This window comes from Cynocephalus volans, chromosome 1, assembly GCF_027409185.1.
Source record: "Cynocephalus volans isolate mCynVol1 chromosome 1, mCynVol1.pri, whole genome shotgun sequence".
Taxonomy (NCBI): domain Eukaryota; kingdom Metazoa; phylum Chordata; class Mammalia; order Dermoptera; family Cynocephalidae; genus Cynocephalus; species Cynocephalus volans.
Window position 1 is genome coordinate 119906786 of NC_084460.1, and position 16177 is coordinate 119922962.

The window sequence follows — 16177 nt, forward strand, 5'->3', positions numbered from 1 at the left end:
ATTATAGTACCATGTGATAACTACTATAGTGGAGTAATAGAAACACAATGGGAGAATCCTTTGAGTGCCTAGACAAGTCAAGGGAAGTATAATGAGATTGTGCTTGATATGGCTCTTGAAGGAAGGGTGAGAGTTTACCATGTTATCATGACTTGGGGGATCCCAAAATTCAGTGTCAACTTCCTTCGAGAGGGTCCCTAGGATTAAGAGAAAGAAATTAAGAACATTGTAAGCTGAGCAAACACATTAAAAAGTGTCTTAATGTGTACATTTATGATAATAAGTAATGCACAATGGCCAAACATCTATTTCTTAAATGAGAGGTTTGAGAAGAATGTCCCTTAGTTCCTTTTTCCTGGGTGTATTAGGCAAGCTGATCATGCACAATAGCTGGAAAAGTTCTGAAGAACTCTGTGTAGAACTGAATGAGTTCAAGCTGACCTGTTGTTGTTGTAGAGAACTTAAGTTTAAATTTAAAATATTTGCATTAATTTACTTTGGTTGTGATTCAGATAGGTGGTTCCTTTTAACACATATGTCACCACATTAATTTTTCTGATAGCTTAGCTTACATGAGAATGAGAAGAAAAATAGGAGAAGAGAGTGTGAACCAGATCTGGTGAGTCAGAGGAAGTGATCTCAGGCACCTTTAGTATCAAAGGCAGACTCTGGTCTGAAATAAAAGTTGCTTCAGGCAACTCTAGGAAGAGTCAAGAATGGTGATTGCAACTCTCTTGACTGTGTCTGAAAGAAAGGGCAAAATTGAGCAGACTTCTGAGAGCAAATAAAGATTTTGTTGAACTAAATATCGAGACTACTTAGAGATTTACGAGTATTGTTTTTTTTAAATGATTTACGTTATGAAGCTATTGAAGTTATTAACAAGCTATTGTATTATAAAGAATCTAACATATTTTAGGATTTTTCCTCTTCTTCTCTTCCCACCCCCCTTTTTTGCCACTTTGTGAGAATTGAGCAATATCATATTAGTAAAATAATTATATATTCTCTTTTTTTGGACCTTGTGATCTTCACAGCTTCAAACAAAAAAAGAAAGTTAGAAAATTGGCTGGGGTGACAATGCCATGTAAGTTAATAAATGTTTCCCAAAAGGTTTTTTCAGGTTTAACAATTCATATTATTGTTATGTCTTTGGGCTCCATGTTTGTTCCCAAAAAGGAGTTAAGCACTCCTAATAAAAAATCATAAAGTTATTGAACAGTTAGGGGGAGAGATAGACTTAGAAAGAGGTACCTCTTAGCCTGCTTTTTACCTGCAAAAAAAATAAAATCATTGAAAGCATCTCAGTGAAAGTGCTAAGTAGGGAGATTCTGAAATGTTCTAGAGATTAAGATGGTAATAAATGGTAGAGTCAGGACTAAAATCGTGGTATGTCATTCATCTCAATTAAGAAATAGTTTTTCTCTAAATTGTTTCTGGGTATGGTTTTGAAAACTATTTGCAGTGTATGTGATTAGCAGTATTTCAAGATTAAAGATAAAAAAAGAAATAAAAAAGGGTGAAAAAATATTAAGAAGTAGATCACAGTTTGTAGACTCTAAAATTGAGTTCATTTTTTAATCGTAAGTGAACTCAGAACCCATTCTAAGCAGAAATTTATATTCTTTTCTAAGTAAAATATACATATTATATACTTCAAAATAACTATGAGAATAAATTTCAAATGTCTCTCCTTAAAAAATGAAAAACGAGGCAATATGGTGATTAATTAACCTAATTTAATCACTCCTTATGGTACGAAGGTACTTCCAAAAGTTCAAGGAACAATGGAATTAAAAGATAATACAATCTTGCTTTTTAACTTTTGTGGCCATTGCTGAGGTGGCCACAGCCAAAACGAAGTTCAACCCTTTGTGACTTCTGACCAAAACAAGAACCATAAAAAGAATTTCAGTGTACCTTCCCACATTCACAGGAAGATTCTGACTTCTCTTTCCAAAGAGCTGAGACAGAAGTACAGTGTTCAGGGCCGATCCCGTGGCGCACTCGGGAGAGTGCAGCACTGGGAGCGCAGCAGTGCTTATATAGGATCCTATATAAGGATGGCCGGGGGTTCGGATCCTATATAAGGATGGCCGGTCACAAAAAGACCAAAAAAAAAAAGAAGTACAGTGTTCAGTCCATGCCCATCCAAAAGGATGATTAAGTTCAGCTTGTGCGAGGACACTATAAAGCTCAGCAAATTAGCAAAGTAGTCCGGGCTTACAGGAAGAAATATGTCATCTACGTTGAATAGGTGCAGCAGGAAAAGGCTCATGGCATAACTCTCCATGTGGGCATTCACTCCAGCAAGGTGGTTATCACTAGGCTAAAACTGGACAAAGACTGCAAAAAGATCCTTGAAAGGAAAACCAAATCTTGCCAAGTAGTAAAGGAAAAGGGCAAATATAAGGAAGAAACAGTTGAGAAGATGCAGGAATAAAGTAATCTGATATAAAACTTTCGTTAAAAACTGCTACAATGAAAAAAGAAGATAATAATCTTTCCATGAACTTTTTGAAGTACCCTCATACACATTGTTGGGAAAATAGAATAATTTAATCAGGTCCCCTTGCCTTAGGCCAGGTTGGGGGTGGTGCTGCATTCTTTATAAGAAAGTTGTGTGTGGGTGGAGTTAGTGCGTGTGAGTGGCACCGCGGTTTGGCTGGTGACTGCCTCAGGCGGACACCACTCCGCGCAGCCATGCTTTCCAACCTACAGCTTCCAAGGACCTGTTTACGGGTTACCTAGCTCATAGACCTGCATGTAAGGAGTCTGGTGACCCAGTCTGTGAATGGGCTTGAGGTGTCTGTGAGCTCCAGACTCAGCCCTAGCTCGACAGTTGCCACTGTTGGCAGTATTACGGGCAAGTAAAAGAGCCAGACACACATATATCAAAACATTATGCCATACCCCATAATTGTATTGTTATGATCTGTCAATCAAGAAAATATTAATATTAAAAAAATTTGTAATGTGAACCTAGAGTGTTCATTCTTGTGCTCCTCCTTCCCATTGATGTTGAGGGTTTTTTCACTGTTGTTTAGGCTTTTTCCTTTGACATATTACTATTTAAAAATTATAATACCTTTGAGATGAGTTTAACTTTGAGGTTAAGTTCTTGTAAATAAGGAAAACTATCAGGAGTTTGATGGCAAAAGAGATGCCTTAAGTAACACTTTTTTCATTGAAATATTTCTTTTAGTTAATTGAAGCTTCCATGATATTTCCCTGGGCTTTATTTATATCAGGCCAAAATAGGCTTTTTCTGCCTTGGTCAACTGAATGATACATCCAAGGGCTGTGCCAAAGATTGGTATAGTCATTGGCTTATATCATTAGCATAGGAAGCAAAGATAATGGCTGAAAGACCAAGGCCACATTCAGGATGTGATACATAGAAGAAACTAAATAGCTTAATTGAAAAGTTGTCTATGATCCTCTTTAGACTTTTTACAGTACTTGGCAAATCCTAGTTGAGCTTGCAGTCTGGAAAACAGGGTAAGATTGATTACACTGACACAGAGATGGAAACTTAGGAGGCTTGTGTGACAGTATAGTATTATCTGTATGTGTGAAATCAAAAGGGGATTACTCTGGTAACACAAAGATATAGTAACCTCTCCACTTATTAAACCTCCCTGAAAGATAAGGAAACTATGTTAAACATTTTAATGTAAATTTTTAAATAAATGTTCTTGTCTTTTTTCTCTTTTTTGCCTTTTAAACGCAGAGTATACTGAATAAAATATTACCTTTTTCTGGTGATCAAAGATCATAAATTATTGTACTGTGTATAATTTTTTGTGTGGTACAATAACCTGTAATTTAGGGGTTTTGTTATATACTTATTTTTGCTTTTTTGCTATCAACCTTATGAAGTTGGTTTTATGCTTGCCTCTTTACATTTTACAGTATGTGAAGTAATTTTCCATGCATCATTTGACTTGATTCATAGACTAATCCTAAGAGGCCGTGACAGAGGCGATGAGAAATGGATAGATTTAAGATACAGTTGAACCAAGAACCTTCAGTGTTTGCTGATAGGATTAGACTGGGGAAAAAAGAAAAAGGTATCAGGAATCATTCCAGAATTCTGACTTAAGCAACTGGGTGAACAACAGCATCATGTATTGAGATAGGAAATATTGGAAAAGGAAAATATTTGTAAATATATAATATTTCAGTGGCATGATCATGCAAAATTAGTCCTCAAAAGCTAAGAAATCTTTTTCTCCTCTTATGGAAAAGCATGATGTAATTTTCAAGCATTCAGTTTATACACACACTCAGAACACTGCCTATAAGTGAGAATTTACTACATCTACATTTTCACTAATTTAGTGACCAAGTCAAATTTCGTCAAATTTTGTGTCTGCCTTTGTTTTTGAATTTTAATAATTAATGAAATTGGAACTATCAGTCAGTGGTCTAGCAGGCATTTTACTATTTTGAACACAATTGAGAGTCTAATAGTAAGAAAGGAGGAGAAAGCATATATATTCAAAGGACAATGAGCTGCATCTGTCACAAATGACCCTTTAAAAAATTCTAAGATAATGTGTAACTGTCTTAAATTGTTTGAGTTAAAAATAAAGACTGTCAGATAATGAAAAGAAAGCAAAATCTATTTATGTGCTATTTATAAGAAACATTCAAGCATAAGGATCCTGAAAGGTTGAAATTAAAGGATAGAAAAAGATATTCTATGGAAATTTTGACTATATTAGTTTTCTCTGCTATATAACAAATTGCCACAAATTCAGCAGCTTAAGTATCTCACAGTTTGGAGGGTGAGGCCTTTGCTGGGTCCACTGAAAGACTGCATTAAAGTTTTGGCCAGGGCTGAGTTCTCATTTGGAGGCTTGACTGGGGAAAGATTGCTTCCAGGCTTCTTCAGGTTGTTGGCAGAATTCATTTTCTTGTAACTAGGATTCATGTCAGCCTGTTGCTTCAAAGCCTGCAAAAGAGGGGGGGGGGAAGGGAGGGCGGGAGGAGGAGGGAGAGAGAGAGAGAGACTCTAAGTCTGCTAGCAAGATGGAATGTTATATAATGTAACATACCACAAGAGTAACATCACATTGCCTTTGCTATATTCTGTTGGTTAGAAGCAAGTGACAGATTCCACTCATGCTCAAGCAGAGGAGGGGTATTATACAAGGTGTGCAGAGGAATCACAGGAGCCACATTAAAGTGTGTCTACCACAATAACCAAAAGAAGAAATTTCAAAGCACATAGCATTAACTAGGAATAACAGTGGTAACAAGTGTTTAAAAAAAAACTCAGTTCACCAAGAAAATATAATAATTTAAAAGTTTTTAGGAACCTAATAACAAAGCCCCAAAATAAAGAAAAAATAAAGTAGTAAAGAAAAAGTTGAAAGAATTCCAGGAAGAAATAGATAAGGTGACAACAGTGATGGAAGATTATAAATATACCTCTTTCTGTCTTTGAGCAGTTGATAGAACAAACTGACAAAAAAAAAAATAAGAGTAAGCCTTGAACAGTGCAGTCAAACAGTTGTGATCTTTAGCCATAACTGGAACATTCTTTTCAGACCCGTAGAATATTTATAAAAATTGATCATATGCTGGACCATAAAGAAAATCTCAAGTATCAAAGGATTGAAATTACATAAAACATGTTCTCTTATAATACAGTTAATACAAATTTTAGAAAAACAAAAATGTAACTAGAATATCCTTACAAGTTTGGAAATTAAGCAATATGTTTCTAACAGAATGAGTCAAAGAAGAAATCATAATGAAATTTAGAAAATATTCTAATAAATATTTTCTTTTTTGTGTTAATTTCTGTTACCAATATTTTCCAATATTCTAATAAAATATTTTATACTATATATACACAGACTACAGCTAAAGCAGTAGTTGGAGAGAATTTTGCAGCTTTAAATGAACATATTTGAAAAGAAAAGTCTAAAAATTAATGGGCTAAAGAATCCACCTCAATAAATTAGAAAAAGAGTAGTACAATCCTCCACCCAATAGAAGGAAAATGATAAAGGTAAGAACAGAAATTAACAAAATAGAACCCATGCAATAGGATTAACAAAGCCAAAGTTAATACTCTGAAAACAATGATATTTACAAACCTCTGATGAGTAACCAAAGCCAAATGAAAATAAAGGGCATCACTACAGATGTAAAATCTTTAAAAATAAACAGGATATTATGAACAACTTTATGCTAATAAAATTGAAAATTCTGACAAAAATAAAACAGCTAGACTGTAATAACTTAAAACTGATGCCAGAAGATATATAAAACCTAAATAGTCTTTAAAATATTAAAGGTATTGAATCATTACTGAAAAATCTTCCTTCAAGAACTACAAGCCCAGATGGCTTCACCAGTGAATTCTAACAAGCTTTAAAAAAAGGAAATAATGTGAAACCTATATAAACCCTTTCAGTCGATAGAAAAAGAGAATATCCCCAAATTAAATTCTATGAGACTAACATGTTGATATCAAACCCTGACAGTTAGTATGAGAAAGGAAAATTACATGATCATTCATGATCACATGTACAAAAAAATTTTGAACCAAATATTAAGAAACCTAATCCAGCTAATATAAAGTATAATACATCATAAATAAATTTGGATATTGGAATAAAAGAATAGTTGAATAAAGGGTAAAAATTAATCCCATGTTAATGTAATAAATTATAAAAATCCTATGATCATCTCAATGTAGAAAAAGTGATTGATAAATTCAACATCTATTACTGATAAAAAAAAACTTACCAAACTAAGAATAGAAAGGAATTGCCTTCATCTAAGGAATAAACATAGAAAACCTTTGAAATTAGGAAAAAGGCAAGGATGGTTTCTGTCACTGTTATCACTTTTATTCAGCATTGTACTGGAGAACCTAGTCAGCACAGTAAAGGAATTAAATAAGCAAATAAATAAGTACCAAACAGGAAGAAACAAAGCTTTCATTATTCATGGAATGATGTAATTATAGATACAGAACAATCCAAAAGAATCTGCGTATAAATTGTATGAACTAATAAGAAAGTTTACTAAGGATGCCAGACACAAAATCAATATATAAAAATTAATTTTATTTATATAAAAAAGTAACAAATGATTAGAAAATAAAACTTTTTATGTAATTTATAAAATAAATAAGGGCCTGAGAACAAATTAAGTAAAAATTTTATAAAACCTCTGAGGAAAGTTACAAAACTTTGAGAGGCATTAAAGAAGGCTTTAGTTAATAGAGAGATAAATCATTTTCATAGATTGAAAGATTGAGTATTGTAAAGGTATCTTTTCTTTCCAAATTGATGCTTGATTCAGTGCAATCCTAATAAAAATCTCAAAAAGGGTTTTTATGATATTTAACAAATTCATTCTAAAATTTGTAGGGAAATGCAAACGATCTAGAAAGCTAAAACACACTTAAAGAACTACAAAGAAATAATAGTCAATTTACTAGGATATCAAGAATTATTATAAAACTCTAGTAATTAAGATTGTGTAGTACCAATATAAGGATAGACAAATAGAGGAATGGAACAGATTAGAGAGCCCCCAAACAGACCCACATAAATATAGACATCTAATATATGACAAAGATGTTATAGGGAAATGGTGGGGGGAAAGATGGTCTTTTCAGTAACTGTCCCTGGAACAATTAGATATCCCTGTGGAAAAGATGCACTTGGCTGCCTACCTCATCACATCATACCAGAAAATCAATTTCTGGTAAATGTGATGGTCAAACTGTAAAACTTTTAGAAGAGAGTATCTTTATGATGTTAGGGTAAGGAAAGATTTCCTTTAAAACTGCAAAAACAGCCATAAAGGAAAAGATTAATAAAAAAATTTACTCTGTTAAAAGTGAAGGCTGTCATCAAAGAACAACATAAAGAGAGTGAAACTTCAAGCCACAAAGTAGAAGAAGACATTTGTAACACGTATAACTGACTAAGGACTCATATTTAGAATTCGTAAAGATTTCCTACAAACCAAAAGACTTGAGCAGACACGTCACAAGAAAGGAAATCTAGAAAGCCAGAAGACATGAAAAACTGTCCTACCTTATTCATAATAAGGGAAATGAAAATCAAAATCACAATGAGATGCCACCATACAGAAATTAAAACATGACAAGTTTGTCAGGGATATGAAGCCCCAAGAACTCTGTACACTGCTGGTAGATCTGTAAATTGGTACAACCACTTTGTAAAACAGTTTGGCATTCTTTTGTGAAGCTGAAGGTACATGTATGTTATTATGTATTATGTAGATATATATCTAGATCATTGTGTAATCAAATGATCATTATTAGTAGAATGAGTAAATGAATTGTGACATAGAATACTATGAAGACAATGAAAATGAAGCTACATAAATGAATTTCAAATATTGAGAGAAGGTCACAAAAGAATATACATGCAGTATGCTTCTACTCTTAGAAGTTCGGGGGCATGGTATGCAGAATTATGGCCACCCCAAAGATGTCTACATCCTAATCTCTATAACCTGTGAATAAGTTAGATTGTATGGTGAGGGGAATTAAAGTTGTTAATCAGCTGATCTTAATATAGGAAGATCATCCTGGGGGTAAATGGGGGAGGGACAAGCAGGTAGCAGACAATATCACAAGGATCCTTACAAGCAGAAGGCAGCAGAAGAGGGAGAACCAAAGAGATGGTAGCGTGAAAAAGGACTCAGCCTGACATTGCTGCCTTGAAGATGGAGGAATGGGGCCAAGGAATGTGCACAGTCTTTAGAAGCTGGAAAGGGAAGGAAACATATTCTCTTCTAGAGGCTCCAGAAGGAATGAACCCCTGCTGACACCTTATTTTGGCCCAGTGAGACCCATTTCCCACTTCTGACCTGCAGAACTGGGAAATAACAAGTTTGTGTTGTTTCAAGCCAATGAGTTGTGGTAATTTATTACAGCAGCAATAAGAAATTAACACCAGAGGCAAAGCTGCAGATTGTAAAATGTTAAAACTATAAAACTATCAAGGAAATGACTATCACAAAAATCACTATATTGGCTACATCTTTTAGGGAAGGAATGGGTTATGATCAGGAAGAGCTACGTTAGGGCTTCCATGGTACTAGCGTTAGTTTCTTTGAATGCATGTATGTTTTAATGTAGTCTTCTCCATTATGAAGTTAACATGCATTGCTTTTGTAACTGGAAAAAACATTTTAAAAATAAAATATATCCAGGTGGGTTTTTTTTGTTCTTGAGCTGAAGAGGATAGAATGTGTTTGTTTTTCTTTTCCTCTTTTATCACATTCCTTTGGCTGTAAAATTGTAAAATTACTTCCTCCTTGAGGGAGTATGGCAACAAATATCCTTTATAAGCCAGTATTATTTTGCAGTTTTCCCTAATATGATCTATGACCCAAGTGACTAATCCAGTCTCTTCATTCATATATTTTTTATTCAATTATATACCCTACCTCTTCATCTTCATTCATGAATTTATAGCATGTTAAAAGATTACTCAGTTAAAACAAGAAAGAAGCCACTTATCTTTCCAGAGTAAAATCCAAATACAGTTTAAGTGGAAACACTTAGGAGAGCCCTTAAAAACTCTGATTTTAAAAGTAGACAGATGATGTCTTAAATGAGCTAATTATTGAAAAATTAAGGAGAAGTTGTATATTGAGATGAATCTAAGCTCAGTGTATGTCTAGTTGTCATTTTTTCACCCTCATTAGTATGGGAACAAATAAAAAGATGGAAGTTATCTGTTACATTTTTCTGGATTTTAAATAATTCACGTTTATAATACAAATATTAAGCTAACTGACTTTAAATTGTCTCTTCTTAATTTTAATTTGTTGGCTGAAGTCATCTTTATTGGATTAAATTTAAATTTTTAAGGAGCCAGTTTGTAAATGTCTTTAAAATTTCTTTCATTTCCATATATTTTCTATTATAATTAAAATTTTCTTTCATTTCTCCAACTTTTAAAATTACACTAATATACAAGGTCAAGGGTTCAGATCCCCTTACTGGCCAGCCACCGCCCCCCCGCCCCAAGAAAAATACACACACACACTCTAACATAATTTAAATAGGAGTTGATAAAATAATTTTTGTTGCACTTTGTATTGAAGGTATTCAAAATATGATTCTATGGGAAATTTTTAGTCTGAAGTACTTAATGTCTTCTGTTAGCTGGACTTTAATTTTTTCCAAATGAATACAGTGTAAGGAGGCATTTTGGCAACTTCATTTACTAACTACCACTTAGAGTGAACCAGCTCTGGGGCTGGCAGGCAAATAGGGCCCATAGGGAATGAGTCTAAGGATATCCTGGCATCCAAATGGAAACAGGAGGCAAAAGCCAAAACTTTTAGGTTCCCAGAAATAGTTGTGCCCCAAAGGGGATGCTTAGTTCTAACCCTTTTAGAGGTTAATTCTACTGTTTTGGTGTTAACTGCCATTCAGGGTACCTTGCAGCTTGACCTGAGTTTCAAGGATGAGGAGAGCCATGAATTGGCAAAGGAAAATAATTCACTTAAAGGAATTCCAACAGTCAGAGAGAGGGTGAACAAGGAGAATATCTAGAACAAGTGACTTCAGTGAAATAGAACTATTGGAAGAGAAAAATGACAAGTTTAACAAGCAGAACAAAAATTATCTTGAGATTCTCGAGAGAAAGTATGACATGCTTCTAATCATAGCATAAAAGATTAAAACAAAAAGAGTGGAAAAACTCATCGATGTTAAGTTAATTTGTGGAGTAGATTTTTGTTGAGACTCAAATTTATGGTCTGGAAGATTAAGTAGAAGAGTATATCAGAACAGAAAATACATATATATACAAAATCTTATATGTGTGTGTGTGTGTGTGTGTATGTATATATATATATATATATATATATATAAAAGAAGAAAGCAAATGGAGGATATGTAACTGAAGATAGAGAATTCCTCTGGTTTGAAGGACTGAAAGAGCTCTCTGAGTTCCAGACTAGCATGTTGAGGATAGTGGACAGAGAGAACAAGCTGCTTACAAAAGAAAAGTAATCAGACTTGCGCTGGACTGCTCAGTGTGACACTGGAAACCAGAAAGTTGTAGAATAACATCTACAGATTGCTAAGAAAAGAACTGTGCCTATATCTAGCCAAAGTGTCATTTACTTGTTATGGTAGAAACAGGATATTTGCCAGATATACAGGAATTCAGAGGATATATCAGGGTACTTTTTAAAAGTTCATGGAGAAATGGGTTGAAAGATAATATGAAACTTTCCATGAAAGTTTTAAAGTACCCTTGTATTAATCAGGTCTCAATCAGGGATTCTCATCAAATAATTCCCAACAGAAATTTTAAGATAGAAAAACAGAAGAAGAGATAAAACCGTGTTGAACAAATGAATCCCACAGTATATTTAATGAAATCTAAATGGATAATGATAGAGTGATGGTATATTAGCATATTCCTCTGCATTTCCTCAAAGTTTGTAGCTGATCCAGAAGCTTGATTAGACTCAGGTTTTGTCACTTTGACAAAACCGTAGGTGATGTTCTGTTCTACCATTGGCGGCATACAATGTGTGATTGACTTTGTAAAGATAACAGCCATTGATCTAGATCCATTAATTCATTGGAAGTTGCAAAATGGTGATATTCTATCATTCTTTCTCATTCATAGTTAAAACAAGATGCTTTCCTTCATCTATTTGGTTACTCACTGGTACCTTTATATAGAGAAGGCAAGATAAATATTTGATTTTTTCCCCCTTAGTTTACCAGTTTACAAGATAATGAATTAGTTCTCTGTCATCTTTTTTGTGGAGTGTGTGTGTCATTATAAACTCATGTACTTCAATATATATGATGGATTTCAATCCATTGGAATTATCTTTATTGAAGCTCAGATTGTCTTACCTTTAGTCAATAGGAGCAAAAATGGTTCCTGAGTCCTTTTGGCATGTCCTTGATAATCTTTGGTGAAGAAAGAAACGGTACTTCTTGATTTGCTTTGTTTTGCTTTTCTAAAAACCTCAATGTATTCTGTGCCTTTGGGAAGGTAGATTTTAGGAATCCATTTGTTTCCTAGTATATTTGGAACTTAGTGATATGATCTTTGATGTAAGTTTTATGCAGATATGCCTTAGTATTTGTGTTTCTTGCAAAGAATAATGGTCTTATTCTTTAGTATATGTGAAAACTCAAAAGGAATCAACATTTCCCAGCAGTGGGTTTAGAGACATATGTTAAAATGGTTTGTTCAGTCAGTTAATAAATATTTGAATGCTTATTTTGGACCAGTCTCCACAACAGGAACTCTGGAGAATTCAATCATGAAAGTTGCTTATTTATTTAACATTTCAGTAAAATAAGTTGCAAGGACTCATTTTTTCTTTCAGACCTGTCACGAAATCGCCTTTCAGAAATTCCTATAGAAGCTTGTCACTTCGTTTCTCTTGAAAATCTCAACTTGTACCAAAATTGTATTCGGTATATCCCAGAGGCAATTCTAAACCTACAAGCCCTAACGTTCTTAAATATTAGGTAAGAATATTGTTTCTTTTTTTCAATTGTTTGGTTTTATGTGATTTTTTTCAATTTTCTCTTCTCTCACTAAAATATTTACAGTTATTTACGTTATCTGTTTATATCAGTTTCTGTATGTGTTCTTAGGATATATTAACAGTATTACCTATGTCACTCTAGTTTCTCCCTTTATCTTTGGCTTTGCAATAATTAGCAAACCTTACTAGCCATTAGCCTAATAGGCCTGCAGCAGTCTTGCAGCAGTTGTTCTCCAATTACATTTTCAAATTAGCTTCATCAAGTAAGAATAGTAGATCTGAAATTATTTGATTTGATTCTTGTGACCATGTATTTATGTGTATTAAGTTTGAATGTATAAATGCATTTATTCAATTCATCTGTTCCATTTTTTCACATCTTACAAGAACTCTTGTTTTATTTCACTGTAAAAGTTATAAATGTTTTGAAGAAAATGCATAAATGTAGAAAAGTATAAAGGAAATTCATCAAAATGTTTTATCTGAGTTTTATAATTATAGGTGATCTTTTCCTTCTGGGTCCCCCCCCCCCCCAGGCTTTTAGTCAGATTTTTAAATGAGTTTTTCCCCTTGTCATGAAATATCCTTTGGAAGTATTTTTATATGTAATCAATCACTTTGCTGTATAGTTTATATACTTTAAAAAATCCATTTTCCTCTCAGATGTTTAGCTTATTCCAGTTTTTCACCATGACAAAAGTAATACTAGTAAAGAACTTTGTATGTAAATATTTATTTTTGTCTTTCTTTAGGGTAAATGTCTAGGAGTAAAATTGTTATTGGATTAAAACGTAGTAAAGGTTCAAGATATATAGTAGTTAAAAATAATAAAAATTAAAATAATTAAAAATGGGGAGGGAATTGATCATAAAGATTAAGAGGTTAGGGCTAGCAATGATAGTGTATCGTATTGAATATAATAATTATTCTGATATGAGCATCAAATATTGCACACAAGTATTGATGTTCATCTCTGTACCCCATAGATATGTACAATCAACTTTGTTATGACAAAAATAAACAAATAAATAGATAAATATTTTTAAAAGTCAAAATAAATAGCACTCATTTCCCTTTGGGGGTGGAATTGTTACTGGATTAAAAAGTTATAAAGGCTCATGATATATATTAGCTAAAAAATAATAAAAATTAAAATAATTAAAAATGGGGAGGGAATTGATCCTAAAGATGAAGAGGTTACAGCTGTCCAGTTAGCTCAGTTGGTTAGAGAGTGGTGCTGATAACACCAGTTTCCAGCGTTAAATCCCTATATTGGCCAGCCACCATATACACACACACACAAATGACTGAGGTTAAATCTACATAAGTAAAGTTGGAATTTATTTTTATCCTAATGATAGATATGTTTTATTATTTTACTTTTATTTTTGATTTGCATTTTTTATATAAATAAATAATCCCTTACCTGTAACTTAGTTGATATGATATGTAAAGTCACAACGCATCACTTGTTTTCCATAGAGCTATATTTGAATCATTTATGTAGATTTGGTTATAGTATTGTAGTGACAAGGGTGGTAGATTATAAACAATTTTATGTTTATAACTCTTCTTCAGAAAGACAAAGGATGATAGTTGTGTACTTTGTTTTAAAATCATCTTATGTAAATTTTACTTTAATAAAGTAATGTGTTTATATCGCACTTCATTATTTACAAAGGAGTTTTATGGTGCATGAGCCCTATAGGGGAGATATTAAGATCCTTAATTTAAAGATGAAGAATCTCTGTTAAGATGCAGATAAATTCGGTGCTGTTTCTTAAACCACAAAGTTCACAACCAGTGAAGACTAGAACTCAAATCCTGTTTGTTCCTTGCAAAACTCATGTTTAAATTTACTGAGTATAGAATGGGGAAGATGGAAATTTTGTCTTCAATGGTGGGCTCTGACTCTTCTTTTTCTACTCATCCATTTAGTCGGAACCAGCTATCAACATTGCCAGTGCACTTGTGTAATTTACCACTAAAAGTCTTAATTGCTAGTAATAACAAATTGGTCTCACTTCCAGAAGAAATTGGACATCTTAGACATTTGACAGAACTTGTAAGTTATTTTTATTTTTTTATTGTGCAATGTGTATGTGTGTATCTGTATTCATACCATATCTTTTATATGGTAAAGATCTATTATTAAAAATGTGTTTTTGAGTTATTTTCCAGTATTGATAATGAAGTCTTACTGAATGATCAGTACTCAAGAGCTCTGGCACAGAATTAAGAAAGAACTGAAAGTACAAATCTAATAGTCCCACAAAGAATGGGAAAAGGTCATTAGAATTATGCTGTAACCAATATTAAGTGATTTCTATGTTATTAAACTTTTGAGATATGAGTTAATAAAGCATTTACATTTTTTTAATTTTAATTTTTTTCTTTTGCCTTACATACTATCTTTAGAACCTACCTCCCACTCTAAAGTAAAATACTACACTTCACTGCCATATATTTTCCAAGACGCGTAATTGAACTCCTTCACCTACCACTCCTTGTGAATTATAAGAAACCATCTCTTGAGTACTTATGTTCTGAGTACAGGAAAAAGACTTTCTCCTTTAATAACCGCAATATTATGAGTTGGGTACTAAAATTATCTTCATTTTATAGCTGAGAATACTAGCACTCAGACAGGTTAAGTAATTTGCCCAAAGTTACATAATAGAAGTAGAATTTGAAACTAGTCTACCTTAACTCCAAAGCTCATGTTTCATATTTCTGAAACGGTCAAATACAATTACATTCATTGAGACTTGGGAGTATAGTTCCATGTAGGTTTATTAACAAAGACGGCTATCATAAGCAGAAAAAATTAATACACATATAATATAGTTGAACCACAAATCACATCACTTTTTTTTTCAGGTAGATTATGAATATAAGAGGTCACATGTAAAAATTCATAATACATTAAATCTAGAGTCCAGATTGTATAAACTGTTTTTAGAGCCAATTAAATCTAGGAAATAGAGTCCAAAATGTGCATTTGTTGGTATTTCTTCAGAGCTTGGGTTAATAACATGAACTGATAGTAAATTATACTCCAATTCAAATTCTTATTTTCAAATCATTTAAACTTTCTGTTTTTACTTAGTCAATTCTAAATACTTAAAAAATGGTATGTCTCATAAAAGCTGCTTTTAGTTTTCTACAAAAGAGGTTGATAACCCTAGTTATAAAAGGAGCTTATGGCAGAGGAAGAATTAGTAACCCTAAAGCTTTTGATTCCTATCTGATGGTCTTTCTGCAACCTCCTTATTGCCTCTTTCCTTTTTTTCCCCCTTCATTTTTAAGTGGAAGTAAACTGCTGTCTTTCAACCTATATTTTTTCTGAGAGATGTATTATAAATTGCTGTTATGTTTTAGCCCAGACTCAATTTTCCTGTCCTTTCAACTTCTTTTAGAACCCTTTTAACTTTGATGCCTATAGCATTGGACTGTTACATCTAGCTTCTGATTCTATTTCAGTTATTAATTGGTAGGAAAAGTTAAAATAGTATTGTTTTCTCTAAGAATATTTTGGGAAAATTAAAAAATAATGCCTGGGGCTTATTGAAGTTTTTGGTAAGCAGTCTTTTCTAAATAGTAAATATATTCTTTTACTAATATTGGAAGA

General features: G+C 33.0%; 1 protein-coding gene and 1 pseudogene across 8 annotated transcripts in view; both read left to right on the forward strand.

Moving 5' to 3' along the window:
• Window positions 1–16177, forward strand: part of LRCH3 (leucine rich repeats and calponin homology domain containing 3) — a 121197-nt gene that overhangs the window by 35172 nt on the left and 69848 nt on the right. For all 8 annotated transcript variants that reach the window (XM_063090463.1, XM_063090485.1, XM_063090441.1 and 5 more), the window contains exons 2-3: window positions 12382–12526; window positions 14485–14611. In XM_063090463.1, coding sequence (XP_062946533.1) covers window positions 12382–12526; window positions 14485–14611 — 272 coding nt within the window. The remainder of the gene's footprint in view (window positions 1–12381; window positions 12527–14484; window positions 14612–16177) is intronic.
• Window positions 1081–2443, forward strand: LOC134386576 (large ribosomal subunit protein uL24-like; annotated as a pseudogene).